This window comes from Daphnia pulicaria, chromosome 4 (genome assembly GCF_021234035.1).
Source record: "Daphnia pulicaria isolate SC F1-1A chromosome 4, SC_F0-13Bv2, whole genome shotgun sequence".
Lineage (NCBI taxonomy): Eukaryota > Metazoa > Arthropoda > Branchiopoda > Diplostraca > Daphniidae > Daphnia > Daphnia pulicaria.
The window spans coordinates 16,082,365-16,102,057 of record NC_060916.1 but is presented as its reverse complement, the minus strand read 5'-3'; the positions used below and the strand labels follow the sequence as shown (position 1 = coordinate 16,102,057).

The window sequence follows — 19,693 nt, the reverse complement described above, 5'->3', positions numbered from 1 at the left end:
CGGGACGAAAGCACCCGCTATAGACATAGACAAGCTAATAGCGGAAGCCACCACGAACTCAGTAAAGGTCATTTTGGACAAGTCTGACGGGTCACTCGCGGGAGTCAAACAGGTGAAAGCCTTAAAACCCGGGAGAAAATCACTGTTTAACCCTCCGTCAAAGGAGTTGGTGGAGGCAGCAGCGAAAGCATCGGCCCGGCGAAAGGGTCTTCGATCGGCGGCAGAAGGCGAGGTAAATCTAGCTGACGCAGCCAAAAATCTCTACGGGGAGGACTTGGAGGAGTTGCCTAGCGAAAAGGAGGACGAACTCCTAAAGGAACCGGCCCGAGCCCCGGTATCGGCAGAAGAGCTGCAGCCACGCCCGGTCTCGAGACGATCGGGCCAACGGATCGACTCAGGTGACGAATCAGATCCAGGACTACAGCTCACAGCCGAAGACGAGGAGGAGGCGCTCAAGGCGGCAGCTCTCAGCACCCTCCCAAAAGCGGCGCAATAGCCGTCTGAAAAATTGTAAAAACCTGTGGTTATCGATAATAAACACTTGTAGAAATTAAAAAATTGTGTCTGTCTTCTCATTTCGAATAAATGTTGCATTCCGATAAGAAACGATCGAAACGGAAGGGGAGCAAAGACGATACCCCTAACCGGCTAGCACTTCCGAAAGTCAACAAAGCTTTATTACTAGACCCGGATCAGTTAGAAGCAGAGTGTGATATAGCCATGAGACGGGTATTAGGGTTAGCGGAAAGCGAACCCGAGACTGGAGCGAAATCCAGACGAGCCCCAAGGAAAAATCCGGACGGTACGCTCAATGCACCAAGGAGTAGGCCATCGAGTAGGGCCTCAGACCGAAACCTAAGCGGCTCTCCGAAAATCATAAACATAGAGGGGCCCGATGAACCCCAGTCACCGAGAAATGGGCTAACGGTAGACGATGTTCAAAGACAGGCAGGCGCCCAGCCTTCGCCGGAAATACCGCCGCCGAATCTAGATGGGTTCGGAGTTACCCCAGATCGTAAGACTCTATCCGAATGGATGAGAGAAGAGTTCGCGAGGTTTAACGGTGAAATAACAGAAATCACTGGGCGACTGACGAAGACAGACGCAAAGGTAGCCGAGACAGTCAGCAGACTAGACGGTCATAAAGAGCAAATCAAAAGACTCAACACAGAAGTGCCGACGATAAGAACGACTGTAATGGGCCTCAGGAGCTCAATAGCCACAGACACAACCGCACGAATCGCGGCTATAGAAGCAAACATCGCAGCAACGATGCTGACGCAGAGGAATGCGACAGAGGCCCTGCAGACCCGAATGGTCGAGCATATTGAACGAGCAGTAGGGCAGCTCCAAAATAGCCTGAACGAACTAAGACAGACAGGAATTGCAGAGTTCGACGACACACAACTGAGAGTAGAGTTAAGACGCCTGGTCGAAGCCCAGGGCGAGGAAATCACGAACGGCCTGGCGCAGTCACTGGGCCAACACTCAGAAGAGGTGGGTCAGGCCATAGTAGAACTCAAAGTAAGGATGTCAAGGCTAGACACCAGGCTAAGGACGATTTATAGAGCCCAACAACCGCCGGCTCAAAGCCAGCAGCCAGAGGGTAGAAGGTCTCGGCAAGGGGCTCAAAGCCAACAGCCGGAGACCGGGAGAACCCGGCAGCAGCGAAACACTAGCAGATCACTCTGGGACGACTCAGAGGAAGAGGCAAGTGAAGAGAACGAGCCGACGGTAGGACGACCGACGTCAAGGGGAGGAACGGCATATAGTCAGCCTCCCCCATCATACCGCAGTGCCTTTACGGCAAGCGTACAAAGACCGGCATTTGGCCCAGCAGCAGCCCCGGCACCAGCCCCGGCTCCGGCTCCGGCGCCAGCCCCGGCACCAGCCCCGGCTCCGGCCCCGGCACCCGCCCCGGCACCAGCCCCGGCACCGGCACCGGCGCCAGCGCCAGCGGGACCGGCACCTCCGTATCATGCGGCAGGTAGACCATACGTCCCACCGCAAGCGCCAGACGACGTCAAACGAGAATTGACGCAAGAGCTCGAGCAGCTCAGGGAAGAGCTAACACAGGCTTATGCCCAGTACGGTCGTGCAAGGTCTGACGATGCCAGACAACACGAAAGAATTGCGTTCATGACGACCTATACGTATTACAAAACGGCAGTAGAAAACTTAATGCCCATGCTGACAACAGCAGAAAAAGCCGAACTACGACTGCAGCAACGCAGAGTAGAAGCAGAAAGACTGGGCATTGCCCCAGTACAGGCGCCGATGCCTGTACAGACGGCTAAGGTACGGTTATCACCGCCCAAGTTTGCGGGGGAGGTACTGAAATATCACGGTTGGCGACAGACGTGGAATACGTACGACAACAACCCGATATACACAGCCACCGAGAAAAGCCAAATGTTGGAGCAGGCTCTCGAAGGCGAAGCCGCCAATGCGACGGCGAGTTTCACGTTCACGGCGGAAACTTATAATACCATTCTCCAAGTACTGGCTGATAGGTTTGGCGACCCGAATCAGGCCATAGGAGAAAGAGAAGCCAAGCTACGAGAAGCGGCAAGCAAACCGGTGGGAGCGAACCCGACGTCCGCTCAGTTGCGAGAAAAACATATCGAGATATGTAATCAAAGGCAAGGCCTCCTGATCCAAGGCGTACAGCCGGCGACATTCGATTCGCACACGGCTAAGGAAATCTTGAACTCCCTACCAGGAGTGATAACAGAGAAATGGAGAATGGATTGGGGGCCAGAAAGAGCACCGACCTTAGACCAGGTCCTGCATCAACTCGATAGGTTGATCCGAATTAAATCATCGGAAGAAGCGTCGAGACGGGTCGACTATACCCAGACAACTCAGGCCAACGCAGCGAGCGTAGCCACAAAAACAATCAAGTTCAGAGACAAGACCCCGACGAGGCTTGCCTGCGTAATATGCAAAAGCGAAGCACACGCTGCGCGCGACTGCACGTTCGGAAACGCGGCCGAAAGGCGGAAAGTAGTGATGGACGCGGACAGATGCTTCAGATGTTTTGGTCAAGGCCACAGATACGTGGATTGTTCGGAGAGAAGAGCATGTCGGCACTGTTACTCCACCTCGCATGCGTCGGTCCTATGCCCGCACGAGAGAGAAAGTCGGGAGAGAACAAAAGGCAGGCCGGTACCGAGAACCGCCAGCAAATCTCCAAGTAAGCCTCGATCGGGCAAACCATTCATGCGACCGCCATCACCAACGCCATCGAGGACACCGTCAGCGGAACGATCGGTCAATGAGCAGTCGAATATAGGGGTAATAGAACCCAACGGCAAGGAAAAAATTTCCGCCGGAGTGTTACTGAACTTTGGAGCGAAAGCCAAAGCAGAAAAGACACAAGGAATAGAAGAATGGGTCCCACTGTTCGGAATATTCGACAGCGGTTGCGGTAATTCATTTATCACAGCAGCCCTAGTACGGAAGCTAAATGCAAAGGTCATTGGCAGGCAACGTATCAGAGTCTTGACATTTGGGTCTCACACACCCATCGACGAGTACTGCGATATTGTTCAAGTCACGATAGCCGGCATATCGAGAACAGTAACGGAAAAATTCATTGTCCGGGACCACATTCAAACACTCACACCATACACCGAGACGAAGCTTGGTGAGAGGTTGCTCAAAGAAGGCGAAACCTTGGCCGACCCGAGGCACAGAAGACCGTCTCAAGTCAAGACGATTGACATCCTAATTGGAAACAGTAACATGTACGAATTCATGTTACTGGAAGCACCGCGCAGGCACCGGAAAATAGTGGCGCATAACACTATCTTCGGTTGGACGATATCGGGCTCCTTAGGAGACCCGGGATACGAGACAGTAGCGTGCGTGGCCAAAGTAGAGATCGTGCCCGAAGAGCACGAGATCTCAAGTGTCGACAAACACTTTGCGGCCTTCTGGAGCCTTGAAAGTTTAGGTATCCCAAATAAGGAACTAACGGATGTCGAATTCATCCAAGCTTACATAGCTAGCATCGAAGCCGATGAAGAAGGGCGAGCCGTCGTACGGTATCCCTTCACCCAAGAGCGACCGGACTACGACTCATGTAGATCCATAGCCGACATAAGATTCGAAAATCTGTGGAAAAGCGACTCCTTCACTAAAGAGAAGCGAATACGATATCACGAAGTAATGATGTCCTACTTACGGGAAGGATTCATCGAAATAGCTGACCCGAACTACGATGGGCCAATGGCATTTTTGCCGAACAGACCGGTCGAGCGAGAAGACGCGGAAACCACAAAGATACGACCAGTCTTTGATGGATCGGTCCATCACAAGAACCGGCGCAGTTTCAACGCCAATCTTGAGATAGGACCAAACCTAAACCCAGACATCATGGGGATTCTAATGAGGTTTAGGCGATATTGCATAGCGTGGACGGCCGACATCGAGAAGGCGTTTTTGCAAATCAAAATCCACAAAGACCACGAGCAAATCGTGAGGTTTCTTTGGGTCGAAGACCCCGAAGCTGCCATACCCAAGGTGGTGGTCTACGCATGGAAGAGACTCACCTTTGGACTCGCATCGAGCCCATTTATACTCAGGGCCGTTCTAACCTGGCACCTGCAGAAGTACGAAACAGAGTACCCAGGCATCACAGCCAGGACTCTTAACCAAATCTATGTCGACGACTGGATGGGGGGAGCCGAAACTCCCGAACAAGCTGCCGAAGAGATAAGGCTGATAAGTCGAATCTTGGGGGAGATCAAGATGAAACTCTGTAAGTGGTCGACGAATTCGGCCGAGCTAACAAACTTACTACGGGGGGAGTTCGAATTCTCCTCCCGACCATCGAAATTGGGAATAGATGAGGTGTTCGAACATGCGGACAAAAAGGCTCTGGGAATCCTTTGGGACCCAGTAACCGACCAGTTCAAATTCAACGCCGATAAAATAATATCCGAGGCACGAAGGCTAGGAGAAGGGCTTACCAAGCGACAGCTGTTTAGCCTAGCGCTAACGCTATACGACCCGTTGGGCTTCGTGAACCCGGCGATATTGTCCGCGAAACGGGCGATGCAGATCTCATGGTTAGCCAACGGCAAATGGGATCAGATAGTGAACAGTTGCACCAATGAGAATTGGGAGGAGTTCATCAAAGGTCTCGAAGACCTACAGCTCATACGGATTCCTCGCTGGACGGGCATAGAGGTTAAGGAGCCTAGCGAACTCCACATCTTCTGCGATGCCAGCGAGGTAGGATATGGGGCCGTAGCATACGAAGTGCAAGGGACGACGATCGCCCTCATAGCAGCAAAATCAAAGGTGGCTCCGTTACCAAAAAAGGCAATGACCATCCCTCGGCTCGAACTGCTGAGTAACCTGATGGCGTCTATACTTGGCAAGTATATACGAGACCAACATCGGGTTGAACACAAAGCGCACATCTGGACCGATTCTCAGATAGCGACATGTTGGATCACGGCCACCAACAAAACCCCAGAAATCTGGGTACAAAACCGAGTCTCGAAGATCAGAGAATTCGGCGCAGAAATCCACTTCTGCGAAGGGACTCAGAACCCGGCTGATCTCCTCTCAAGGGGAGGCTCAGCAAAGGAAATCCAGAGATCGAACTGGTGGAAGGGCCCCGAATGGCTCCCGGAGTATGACAAGTATAAGCCGATCGAAATCAAGGCAAACCTCATTCAAACGGATATGGTCCGTCCGAAACACCCAGACTGGCGCAAAGAGTACAGCGACTGGGATAAAATGGTCAGAGCTCAGGCTATGATCCAAAGAGCAGTGGACGGCTTTAAAGGTAAAATGTACCGGCCTTCCCTCATTATCGAGCAAGTCCTGTTTGACATGGTTGACTTGAAGGAAATCAAGTTCAAAAAACCGGGATCGAGATGCCAGGTTTCATTCAAGCGACTCACATATGAGGAGCTACTCACGGCACGATACGCCTTGATAAGACACGCACAGATGGAGTCATACCCCGAGGATTACGATAGAATCGAGCGGGGGAAAGTCCCGAGAGACAAGATGTTCAGAAAGTTGAGACCGGTGTTCGACACGACGAATCGAATTATCAGGTGCAGGGGACGAGCCCAGGTACTGTTGGCAAGATATCATCTCGATGCATTGATCTTACTCCCGCCCGATCACTATATAACCACAGTCTTGCTACGCAAGCTGCATAGGAGGGTCGGGCACATGGGAATGAACGCCATGACCATGGAAGTCAGAAGCGAATTCTGGCTGCCCAAACACTGTCAGGTGATAAAAGACATCCTCAACCGATGCGTGAGATGTCAGAAGGTCAACGCAACAGCCTTCAGCGAAAAGCCAGCTCACTTGCCAATTGAACGGCTGAAAATATCCGATCCCTTTTCAGTCACCGGCATCGACATGGCCGGTCCGTACAATGTACTAGTAAACGAACCGAGTAAAGCGGTGATAGTCCAGCCAAGGACTGAGCCAGGAGTCCCCGAAGAGGAATCAGAATCATCCGACGAATCGGATGAAGAGTTGGTACCGGAGAGAGTCGGTGCCCTCGACAAGAAAAAGAAAAAGAAAAAGAAAGAAAAGAAACAACCCAAGTTTGCGATTGACGGGAGACAGATAGTCAAAGTGTACATAGTTATGTTCACTTGTGCCACGACAAGAGCCGTTCACCTAGAGGTAACTAGAGGAAAAAGTGCGGCGGCGTTCATTAACGCTTTCCGTCGGTTCTGCGCGTTGAAATACGCGCCAAGAACAGTCTATTCAGACAACGCGCTGGAATTCGATAGTACGGCAAGATACCTCAGAAGACTCTGGCAATGCAAGACAGTCTACGACTTCATGGCCAATAGAAACATCTCTTGGCGGTTCTCAGCGAGTGTAGCTCCCTGGTGGGGTGGCTTCTGGGAACGCATGATAAAGACCGTGAAGCAAGCGTTGCATAAGACCTTTAACCCGAAGCAGATGGACTTCGACATGTTCCATACGGTGATCACAGAGATCAGTGACATCGTAAACAACCGTCCGTTGGGATATATCGCTGGCGACGAAACGGCTCTAACTCCGAACCAGTTAATCAAAGGAGGCTTTGTAAACAAGTTCGACACCGAACCTCCGGAAGAGGAAGAACTGCTCGGCGCAGACTCCTTGTTTCTCACGAACAGAGAAGCCGCTAGACGAAAGCTAGTGGCAGACTGGTGGACAGAATTCGTCCCAACCTATCTGAAGGATCTAAATAGATTCCATCAAGAGCAAATACCGTCGAAGTCGGTCAAGCTAGGACAAGTAGTCTTGATCCACGTGGACTACGTCAAGCGAATCAATTGGAACATTGGGCGAGTGATCGAACTCATCAAGGGTCGAGATCACTTAGTCCGGAAAGTCAAGCTAGTCATGGTCGACTCAAAGGGCAAAACGTCAATCGTAAATAGACCTGTCCAGAACTTGTACCCTCTCGAAGTAGAACCAGGTATCATCGACGCAGACTTTGCCAAGAACCCGAGCAGATTTGGAGATCACGTAACCTCATCTGGGCAAGTATGTAAGAGAACTTACATGGGGGGAGTGTGGAATACCACGGCCCTCGGCGATGAGGCTACGGATTGCCGGCCACATGTGGCACAGCCACGAGAGGTAACGATTGCCTCGGCATTTGACGGAGTAACTGGGAAACGTCCGGGCAACGGTGATAAGGCTACGAGTCGCCGGCCACATGGGGCACAGCCGCGAGAGACAACGAGTGCCTCGGGTGTGGACGGTGGAGACACGAATCGTCCGTCGGATGTGGCACCGGCCACGGGAGTAAGACCACGACACGGTCAACCGAAGATGCCGGTGGTAAACTTACCGGCGTCGGCCGACCTCGAAAGGTCTAACCCGATAGAGTGGATAGATGACGAAGATCTAACACCCAAGCAGCTCAGAGCTGAAGTACGAAGACGCGACCGAGCGCAGGCAGCGTGGAGACCGAAGCCCGCTGCTAAGAATGCGACAGGGGTTGATCCGGACCAGCGCGAGGTGCTGGACGGATAAAACAGCTACAAGCCCCGCCGAATAATGCATGTAAACACCGACACAAATCGACGGTCCTCGGAAACCGTCGGACGGCAGGTCAAGCCCATGTGCCCGGCCTTTCTCTTAAAATGGGCCGTCAAACCAAGACATTATGCGGCGGAACATTAGCTACTTTCCTATGTAGGGAAGGCACCCCTGTTTATAAAATTTCTTAAAGTATGGACTTAGAAATATTTCGACGATTCAATCGAAATACTACCCCGGGGCAAGAGAGCAGACCGGGGTAGCAAATAACTATCAACTCGGTAAGATAGTCGGAGTAGTAGAGAGTCTGGTGTAGTACATTCAGCAAAGCTGGATGGCCAGACTGGAGTAAAATAGCCGGAGAGATAAAGAGCACTCCGGCGGATGGCATCCGTAGTCCCAGGATGGCCGGAAGATTGCAGCGTAGAAGAAGAAGCGCGTGCGGATTTTATCCATTGGGACTTAGAAGAAATTAGAGAGAATGGACTTAGAAGTAAATCCATTACTCGAGAAACCCAGAGGCTACCCACCCCAAACGGGCCAGCCGCGAAGACGATAAAGAGGCAAGACACGTGTCGCCCCGAGGCTACCCATTCCAAGTGGGCCCGCCGCGAAGAAGATAAAGGGCGAGACTCGCGCCTCCTATAGTCCGCATTAATTAAATGTTATAATTTGACAATGTTGTTATTACCATGCCTGTAATTATAGTTTACTTCACAGCGCCAATGCGGGCTAATAAATCACTCATTCACAAGCACTCAAACAGTAAGCATCTCTTTATTGATCTTCTTACTAGAGTCTTAGAGTCACCCCCTCGGCCTCGAAGCGCCGTTGTATTGAACACTGTTCAGGTTGCCAGCCTCAGTCGAGAGGCCAGCCTTTGTAAAACAACTTGTAAAGTTGGGACTTAGAATCGCTCTCGATTACGGGCATTCTAAGTGTCGGGACTCGGACACATCCGAAGGACTGACTGGAAGGAGCACACGCCTTGCTGTGCCTTCGAGTAGCACGGCACTCGCTCTCCTTCTCGGGCGCCTAGTACGACCAACCGTCGAACGGCCCCATCCCGGGACTAACCCACCTCTACTCCCGGCCAACTTGCAGTCGACTCTGCGAGCAGTTGGAACCGCTCGTCTATTCTGAGTTAGTGCCGAAGTAACTAACTTAGTCTGATTTGTCTTTGCAGGCCTGTACGAGAATTCACCCATTCTTCAGCCGAAGCAAGACTTACTTCTCCCGATCGAGATTAGAAAGTAAGTACCGATTGAGCGATCGATAGCTCTAGGTCCGGCCGAACAAACTGGGAGAAATCCCAGCGAAGTATCGCCGAGCTCACCGATATTTCACATGGTCCTTCGAACCGGTTATTAACCAAAGTAGAAACCGTGAAAGACGGTCCTGAAATCTGGTTAATACGGACCTAAAGTTGACGAAAACTAATCTCTTTCTGTTTATTTGCAGTGTCGAAATTCACGAGCAAAGACGCCCAAGCCAAGGTATTCGTGGCCGACCCACCCAGGGAGCTTAACGAATCTATCGCCAACATCAAGGCGTACGCTACAAAGCTCGTGACCGACGATAGCAAAGGGAAAATCAAGGACGCAAAGAGACAGGGCTGGAAGCTTCTCGAGGTCCTGTTTCCGATTGAGTTCTACGAACTCACAGGGGCAACTCCACCCTTGGCTTTGCAGACGGCAAAGCCTAAAAACAAGTGGGAGATCGCTAAAGCGGAGAAGTTGGAGAGAGAAGCCTTGGCATTCTTGACTCCCGAAGAGCGAGCCAAGTTCGACGAGGACGAAGCTCAAATTCGGAGGGAAAAAGAAGCGCAGAACGCTCTTCGACACGAGGTTCGCGCGGCCAAAAAGAGAAAGAGGGACGCAATTGAAGAGGCAAAGCTTCGCCTGTTAGAGAAGGAAGTGACGGAAAAGCGACTGGCGTACGAGCGCACTAAACGCCGTAGGGTTAACCCAGAAGCTGACCAAAGCAACTTGGTTGCCACGGTCGAGGTCCCGTTTGTCACACCAGACGGAGACCCGGTCCTTCCAGGAGACGCTTTGGCCAAACTGTGGTCGGCTTTGGCCACAGGGAAATTCGTCCTCCCGGGTACGGCAAACGACCCGGTAACCTCTGAGATTCAGGCAGTGCTGGCTAAGCACCTGGGTCAGGCAGAAACTCCACAGCCTTCGGCCGCGACGAGCCAGGCACAAACTCTGCAGCCAGTGGCCTCGACGAGCCAGGCACCGACACCAAAGGCCTCGACGAGCCAGGGTCGGAAGAAAGCGACGCCAAAGCGTACGGCGGCGAATAAGGGTAAGACGCTCGCTTCGAAAGGAGTGAACGTCGAGGCTCTGAAAACCCCGGCACTGCTTAGCCCCATTAGCCCCAAGCTAACGAAAGGCAAGGGGGCGGCCCGGCCGAAGTCCGGGACGAAAGCACCCGCTATAGACATAGACAAGCTAATAGCGGAAGCCACCACGAACTCAGTAAAGGTCATTTTGGACAAGTCTGACGGGTCACTCGCGGGAGTCAAACAGGTGAAAGCCTTAAAACCCGGGAGAAAATCACTGTTTAACCCTCCGTCAAAGGAGTTGGTGGAGGCAGCAGCGAAAGCATCGGCCCGGCGAAAGGGTCTTCGATCGGCGGCAGAAGGCGAGGTAAATCTAGCTGACGCAGCCAAAAATCTCTACGGGGAGGACTTGGAGGAGTTGCCTAGCGAAAAGGAGGACGAACTCCTAAAGGAACCGGCCCGAGCCCCGGTATCGGCAGAAGAGCTGCAGCCACGCCCGGTCTCGAGACGATCGGGCCAACGGATCGACTCAGGTGACGAATCAGATCCAGGACTACAGCTCACAGCCGAAGACGAGGAGGAGGCGCTCAAGGCGGCAGCTCTCAGCACCCTCCCAAAAGCGGCGCAATAGCCGTCTGAAAAATTGTAAAAACCTGTGGTTATCGATAATAAACACTTGTAGAAATTAAAAAATTGTGTCTGTCTTCTCATTTCGAATAAATGTTGCATTCCGATAAGAAACGATCGAAACGGAAGGGGAGCAAAGACGATACCCCTAACCGGCTAGCACTTCCGAAAGTCAACAAAGCTTTATTACTAGACCCGGATCAGTTAGAAGCAGAGTGTGATATAGCCATGAGACGGGTATTAGGGTTAGCGGAAAGCGAACCCGAGACTGGAGCGAAATCCAGACGAGCCCCAAGGAAAAATCCGGACGGTACGCTCAATGCACCAAGGAGTAGGCCATCGAGTAGGGCCTCAGACCGAAACCTAAGCGGCTCTCCGAAAATCATAAACATAGAGGGGCCCGATGAACCCCAGTCACCGAGAAATGGGCTAACGGTAGACGATGTTCAAAGACAGGCAGGCGCCCAGCCTTCGCCGGAAATACCGCCGCCGAATCTAGATGGGTTCGGAGTTACCCCAGATCGTAAGACTCTATCCGAATGGATGAGAGAAGAGTTCGCGAGGTTTAACGGTGAAATAACAGAAATCACTGGGCGACTGACGAAGACAGACGCAAAGGTAGCCGAGACAGTCAGCAGACTAGACGGTCATAAAGAGCAAATCAAAAGACTCAACACAGAAGTGCCGACGATAAGAACGACTGTAATGGGCCTCAGGAGCTCAATAGCCACAGACACAACCGCACGAATCGCGGCTATAGAAGCAAACATCGCAGCAACGATGCTGACGCAGAGGAATGCGACAGAGGCCCTGCAGACCCGAATGGTCGAGCATATTGAACGAGCAGTAGGGCAGCTCCAAAATAGCCTGAACGAACTAAGACAGACAGGAATTGCAGAGTTCGACGACACACAACTGAGAGTAGAGTTAAGACGCCTGGTCGAAGCCCAGGGCGAGGAAATCACGAACGGCCTGGCGCAGTCACTGGGCCAACACTCAGAAGAGGTGGGTCAGGCCATAGTAGAACTCAAAGTAAGGATGTCAAGGCTAGACACCAGGCTAAGGACGATTTATAGAGCCCAACAACCGCCGGCTCAAAGCCAGCAGCCAGAGGGTAGAAGGTCTCGGCAAGGGGCTCAAAGCCAACAGCCGGAGACCGGGAGAACCCGGCAGCAGCGAAACACTAGCAGATCACTCTGGGACGACTCAGAGGAAGAGGCAAGTGAAGAGAACGAGCCGACGGTAGGACGACCGACGTCAAGGGGAGGAACGGCATATAGTCAGCCTCCCCCATCATACCGCAGTGCCTTTACGGCAAGCGTACAAAGACCGGCATTTGGCCCAGCAGCAGCCCCGGCACCAGCCCCGGCTCCGGCTCCGGCGCCAGCCCCGGCACCAGCCCCGGCTCCGGCCCCGGCACCCGCCCCGGCACCAGCCCCGGCACCGGCACCGGCGCCAGCGCCAGCGGGACCGGCACCTCCGTATCATGCGGCAGGTAGACCATACGTCCCACCGCAAGCGCCAGACGACGTCAAACGAGAATTGACGCAAGAGCTCGAGCAGCTCAGGGAAGAGCTAACACAGGCTTATGCCCAGTACGGTCGTGCAAGGTCTGACGATGCCAGACAACACGAAAGAATTGCGTTCATGACGACCTATACGTATTACAAAACGGCAGTAGAAAACTTAATGCCCATGCTGACAACAGCAGAAAAAGCCGAACTACGACTGCAGCAACGCAGAGTAGAAGCAGAAAGACTGGGCATTGCCCCAGTACAGGCGCCGATGCCTGTACAGACGGCTAAGGTACGGTTATCACCGCCCAAGTTTGCGGGGGAGGTACTGAAATATCACGGTTGGCGACAGACGTGGAATACGTACGACAACAACCCGATATACACAGCCACCGAGAAAAGCCAAATGTTGGAGCAGGCTCTCGAAGGCGAAGCCGCCAATGCGACGGCGAGTTTCACGTTCACGGCGGAAACTTATAATACCATTCTCCAAGTACTGGCTGATAGGTTTGGCGACCCGAATCAGGCCATAGGAGAAAGAGAAGCCAAGCTACGAGAAGCGGCAAGCAAACCGGTGGGAGCGAACCCGACGTCCGCTCAGTTGCGAGAAAAACATATCGAGATATGTAATCAAAGGCAAGGCCTCCTGATCCAAGGCGTACAGCCGGCGACATTCGATTCGCACACGGCTAAGGAAATCTTGAACTCCCTACCAGGAGTGATAACAGAGAAATGGAGAATGGATTGGGGGCCAGAAAGAGCACCGACCTTAGACCAGGTCCTGCATCAACTCGATAGGTTGATCCGAATTAAATCATCGGAAGAAGCGTCGAGACGGGTCGACTATACCCAGACAACTCAGGCCAACGCAGCGAGCGTAGCCACAAAAACAATCAAGTTCAGAGACAAGACCCCGACGAGGCTTGCCTGCGTAATATGCAAAAGCGAAGCACACGCTGCGCGCGACTGCACGTTCGGAAACGCGGCCGAAAGGCGGAAAGTAGTGATGGACGCGGACAGATGCTTCAGATGTTTTGGTCAAGGCCACAGATACGTGGATTGTTCGGAGAGAAGAGCATGTCGGCACTGTTACTCCACCTCGCATGCGTCGGTCCTATGCCCGCACGAGAGAGAAAGTCGGGAGAGAACAAAAGGCAGGCCGGTACCGAGAACCGCCAGCAAATCTCCAAGTAAGCCTCGATCGGGCAAACCATTCATGCGACCGCCATCACCAACGCCATCGAGGACACCGTCAGCGGAACGATCGGTCAATGAGCAGTCGAATATAGGGGTAATAGAACCCAACGGCAAGGAACAAATTTCCGCCGGAGTGTTACTGAACTTTGGAGCGAAAGCCAAAGCAGAAAAGACACAAGGAATAGAAGAATGGGTCCCACTGTTCGGAATATTCGACAGCGGTTGCGGTAATTCATTTATCACAGCAGCCCTAGTACGGAAGCTAAATGCAAAGGTCATTGGCAGGCAACGTATCAGAGTCTTGACATTTGGGTCTCACACACCCATCGACGAGTACTGCGATATTGTTCAAGTCACGATAGCCGGCATATCGAGAACAGTAACGGAAAAATTCATTGTCCGGGACCACATTCAAACACTCACACCATACACCGAGACGAAGCTTGGTGAGAGGTTGCTCAAAGAAGGCGAAACCTTGGCCGACCCGAGGCACAGAAGACCGTCTCAAGTCAAGACGATTGACATCCTAATTGGAAACAGTAACATGTACGAATTCATGTTACTGGAAGCACCGCGCAGGCACCGGAAAATAGTGGCGCATAACACTATCTTCGGTTGGACGATATCGGGCTCCTTAGGAGACCCGGGATACGAGACAGTAGCGTGCGTGGCCAAAGTAGAGATCGTGCCCGAAGAGCACGAGATCTCAAGTGTCGACAAACACTTTGCGGCCTTCTGGAGCCTTGAAAGTTTAGGTATCCCAAATAAGGAACTAACGGATGTCGAATTCATCCAAGCTTACATAGCTAGCATCGAAGCCGATGAAGAAGGGCGAGCCGTCGTACGGTATCCCTTCACCCAAGAGCGACCGGACTACGACTCATGTAGATCCATAGCCGACATAAGATTCGAAAATCTGTGGAAAAGCGACTCCTTCACTAAAGAGAAGCGAATACGATATCACGAAGTAATGATGTCCTACTTACGGGAAGGATTCATCGAAATAGCTGACCCGAACTACGATGGGCCAATGGCATTTTTGCCGAACAGACCGGTCGAGCGAGAAGACGCGGAAACCACAAAGATACGACCAGTCTTTGATGGATCGGTCCATCACAAGAACCGGCGCAGTTTCAACGCCAATCTTGAGATAGGACCAAACCTAAACCCAGACATCATGGGGATTCTAATGAGGTTTAGGCGATATTGCATAGCGTGGACGGCCGACATCGAGAAGGCGTTTTTGCAAATCAAAATCCACAAAGACCACGAGCAAATCGTGAGGTTTCTTTGGGTCGAAGACCCCGAAGCTGCCATACCCAAGGTGGTGGTCTACGCATGGAAGAGACTCACCTTTGGACTCGCATCGAGCCCATTTATACTCAGGGCCGTTCTAACCTGGCACCTGCAGAAGTACGAAACAGAGTACCCAGGCATCACAGCCAGGACTCTTAACCAAATCTATGTCGACGACTGGATGGGGGGAGCCGAAACTCCCGAACAAGCTGCCGAAGAGATAAGGCTGATAAGTCGAATCTTGGGGGAGATCAAGATGAAACTCTGTAAGTGGTCGACGAATTCGGCCGAGCTAACAAACTTACTACGGGGGGAGTTCGAATTCTCCTCCCGACCATCGAAATTGGGAATAGATGAGGTGTTCGAACATGCGGACAAAAAGGCTCTGGGAATCCTTTGGGACCCAGTAACCGACCAGTTCAAATTCAACGCCGATAAAATAATATCCGAGGCACGAAGGCTAGGAGAAGGGCTTACCAAGCGACAGCTGTTTAGCCTAGCGCTAACGCTATACGACCCGTTGGGCTTCGTGAACCCGGCGATATTGTCCGCGAAACGGGCGATGCAGATCTCATGGTTAGCCAACGGCAAATGGGATCAGATAGTGAACAGTTGCACCAATGAGAATTGGGAGGAGTTCATCAAAGGTCTCGAAGACCTACAGCTCATACGGATTCCTCGCTGGACGGGCATAGAGGTTAAGGAGCCTAGCGAACTCCACATCTTCTGCGATGCCAGCGAGGTAGGATATGGGGCCGTAGCATACGAAGTGCAAGGGACGACGATCGCCCTCATAGCAGCAAAATCAAAGGTGGCTCCGTTACCAAAAAAGGCAATGACCATCCCTCGGCTCGAACTGCTGAGTAACCTGATGGCGTCTATACTTGGCAAGTATATACGAGACCAACATCGGGTTGAACACAAAGCGCACATCTGGACCGATTCTCAGATAGCGACATGTTGGATCACGGCCACCAACAAAACCCCAGAAATCTGGGTACAAAACCGAGTCTCGAAGATCAGAGAATTCGGCGCAGAAATCCACTTCTGCGAAGGGACTCAGAACCCGGCTGATCTCCTCTCAAGGGGAGGCTCAGCAAAGGAAATCCAGAGATCGAACTGGTGGAAGGGCCCCGAATGGCTCCCGGAGTATGACAAGTATAAGCCGATCGAAATCAAGGCAAACCTCATTCAAACGGATATGGTCCGTCCGAAACACCCAGACTGGCGCAAAGAGTACAGCGACTGGGATAAAATGGTCAGAGCTCAGGCTATGATCCAAAGAGCAGTGGACGGCTTTAAAGGTAAAATGTACCGGCCTTCCCTCATTATCGAGCAAGTCCTGTTTGACATGGTTGACTTGAAGGAAATCAAGTTCAAAAAACCGGGATCGAGATGCCAGGTTTCATTCAAGCGACTCACATATGAGGAGCTACTCACGGCACGATACGCCTTGATAAGACACGCACAGATGGAGTCATACCCCGAGGATTACGATAGAATCGAGCGGGGGAAAGTCCCGAGAGACAAGATGTTCAGAAAGTTGAGACCGGTGTTCGACACGACGAATCGAATTATCAGGTGCAGGGGACGAGCCCAGGTACTGTTGGCAAGATATCATCTCGATGCATTGATCTTACTCCCGCCCGATCACTATATAACCACAGTCTTGCTACGCAAGCTGCATAGGAGGGTCGGGCACATGGGAATGAACGCCATGACCATGGAAGTCAGAAGCGAATTCTGGCTGCCCAAACACTGTCAGGTGATAAAAGACATCCTCAACCGATGCGTGAGATGTCAGAAGGTCAACGCAACAGCCTTCAGCGAAAAGCCAGCTCACTTGCCAATTGAACGGCTGAAAATATCCGATCCCTTTTCAGTCACCGGCATCGACATGGCCGGTCCGTACAATGTACTAGTAAACGAACCGAGTAAAGCGGTGATAGTCCAGCCAAGGACTGAGCCAGGAGTCCCCGAAGAGGAATCAGAATCATCCGACGAATCGGATGAAGAGTTGGTACCGGAGAGAGTCGGTGCCCTCGACAAGAAAAAGAAAAAGAAAAAGAAAGAAAAGAAACAACCCAAGTTTGCGATTGACGGGAGACAGATAGTCAAAGTGTACATAGTTATGTTCACTTGTGCCACGACAAGAGCCGTTCACCTAGAGGTAACTAGAGGAAAAAGTGCGGCGGCGTTCATTAACGCTTTCCGTCGGTTCTGCGCGTTGAAATACGCGCCAAGAACAGTCTATTCAGACAACGCGCTGGAATTCGATAGTACGGCAAGATACCTCAGAAGACTCTGGCAATGCAAGACAGTCTACGACTTCATGGCCAATAGAAACATCTCTTGGCGGTTCTCAGCGAGTGTAGCTCCCTGGTGGGGTGGCTTCTGGGAACGCATGATAAAGACCGTGAAGCAAGCGTTGCATAAGACCTTTAACCCGAAGCAGATGGACTTCGACATGTTCCATACGGTGATCACAGAGATCAGTGACATCGTAAACAACCGTCCGTTGGGATATATCGCTGGCGACGAAACGGCTCTAACTCCGAACCAGTTAATCAAAGGAGGCTTTGTAAACAAGTTCGACACCGAACCTCCGGAAGAGGAAGAACTGCTCGGCGCAGACTCCTTGTTTCTCACGAACAGAGAAGCCGCTAGACGAAAGCTAGTGGCAGACTGGTGGACAGAATTCGTCCCAACCTATCTGAAGGATCTAAATAGATTCCATCAAGAGCAAATACCGTCGAAGTCGGTCAAGCTAGGACAAGTAGTCTTGATCCACGTGGACTACGTCAAGCGAATCAATTGGAACATTGGGCGAGTGATCGAACTCATCAAGGGTCGAGATCACTTAGTCCGGAAAGTCAAGCTAGTCATGGTCGACTCAAAGGGCAAAACGTCAATCGTAAATAGACCTGTCCAGAACTTGTACCCTCTCGAAGTAGAACCAGGTATCATCGACGCAGACTTTGCCAAGAACCCGAGCAGATTTGGAGATCACGTAACCTCATCTGGGCAAGTATGTAAGAGAACTTACATGGGGGGAGTGTGGAATACCACGGCCCTCGGCGATGAGGCTACGGATTGCCGGCCACATGTGGCACAGCCACGAGAGGTAACGATTGCCTCGGCATTTGACGGAGTAACTGGGAAACGTCCGGGCAACGGTGATAAGGCTACGAGTCGCCGGCCACATGGGGCACAGCCGCGAGAGACAACGAGTGCCTCGGGTGTGGACGGTGGAGACACGAATCGTCCGTCGGATGTGGCACCGGCCACGGGAGTAAGACCACGACACGGTCAACCGAAGATGCCGGTGGTAAACTTACCGGCGTCGGCCGACCTCGAAAGGTCTAACCCGATAGAGTGGATAGATGACGAAGATCTAACACCCAAGCAGCTCAGAGCTGAAGTACGAAGACGCGACCGAGCGCAGGCAGCGTGGAGACCGAAGCCCGCTGCTAAGAATGCGACAGGGGTTGATCCGGACCAGCGCGAGGTGCTGGACGGATAAAACAGCTACAAGCCCCGCCGAATAATGCATGTAAACACCGACACAAATCGACGGTCCTCGGAAACCGTCGGACGGCAGGTCAAGCCCATGTGCCCGGCCTTTCTCTTAAAATGGGCCGTCAAACCAAGACATTATGCGGCGGAACATTAGCTACTTTCCTATGTAGGGAAGGCACCCCTGTTTATAAAATTTCTTAAAGTATGGACTTAGAAATATTTCGACGATTCAATCGAAATACTACCCCGGGGCAAGAGAGCAGACCGGGGTAGCAAATAACTATCAACTCGGTAAGATAGTCGGAGTAGTAGAGAGTCTGGTGTAGTACATTCAGCAAAGCTGGATGGCCAGACTGGAGTAAAATAGCCGGAGAGATAAAGAGCACTCCGGCGGATGGCATCCGTAGTCCCAGGATGGCCGGAAGATTGCAGCGTAGAAGAAGAAGCGCGTGCGGATTTTATCCATTGGGACTTAGAAGAAATTAGAGAGAATGGACTTAGAAGTAAATCCATTACTCGAGAAACCCAGAGGCTACCCACCCCAAACGGGCCAGCCGCGAAGACGATAAAGAGGCAAGACACGTGTCGCCCCGAGGCTACCCATTCCAAGTGGGCCCGCCGCGAAGAAGATAAAGGGCGAGACTCGCGCCTCCTATAGTCCGCATTAATTAAATGTTATAATTTGACAATGTTGTTATTACCATGCCTGTAATTATAGTTTACTTCACAGCGCCAATGCGGGCTAATAAATCACTCATTCACAAGCACTCAAACAGTAAGCATCTCTTTATTGATCTTCTTACTAGAGTCTTAGAGTCACCCCCTCGGCCTCGAAGCGCCGTTGTATTGAACACTGTTCAGGTTGCCAGCCTCAGTCGAGAGGCCAGCCTTTGTAAAACAACTTGTAAAGTTGGGACTTAGAATCGCTCTCGATTACGGGCATTCTAAGTGTCGGGACTCGGACACATCCGAAGGACTGACTGGAAGGAGCACACGCCTTGCTGTGCCTTCGAGTAGCACGGCACTCGCTCTCCTTCTCGGGCGCCTAGTACGACCAACCGTCGAACGGCCCCATCCCGGGACTAACCCACCTCTACTCCCGGCCAACTTGCAGTCGACTCTGCGAGCAGTTGGAACCGCTCGTCTATTCTGAGTTAGTGCCGAAGTAACTAACTTAGTCTGATTTGTCTTTGCAGGCCTGTACGAGAATTCACCCATTCTTCAG

The 19,693-nt window shown here is 52.1% G+C and overlaps 2 protein-coding genes across 2 annotated transcripts; both read left to right on the top strand.

The window, feature by feature from the left end:
- The first annotated feature begins 585 nt into the window (after window positions 1-585).
- On the top strand, window positions 586-8,022 carry LOC124337802. The gene has a single exon (XM_046791820.1). The coding sequence runs from the start codon at window positions 586-588 to the stop codon at window positions 8,020-8,022; it is 7,437 nt and encodes a 2,478-aa protein (XP_046647776.1).
- Window positions 8,023-11,035: 3,013 nt separating this feature from the next.
- Window positions 11,036-18,472, top strand: LOC124337801. The gene has a single exon (XM_046791819.1). It carries the CDS (start codon window positions 11,036-11,038, stop codon window positions 18,470-18,472), a length of 7,437 nt encoding a protein of 2,478 aa, XP_046647775.1.
- The last annotated feature ends 1,221 nt before the right edge of the window (window positions 18,473-19,693 follow it).

Coding starts and splice junctions, on each gene's coding strand:
- LOC124337802 (XM_046791820.1), top strand. CDS start 586: ATGTTGCATTCCGATAAGAAACGATCGAAACGGAAGGGGAGCAAAGAC.
- LOC124337801 (XM_046791819.1), top strand. CDS start 11,036: ATGTTGCATTCCGATAAGAAACGATCGAAACGGAAGGGGAGCAAAGAC.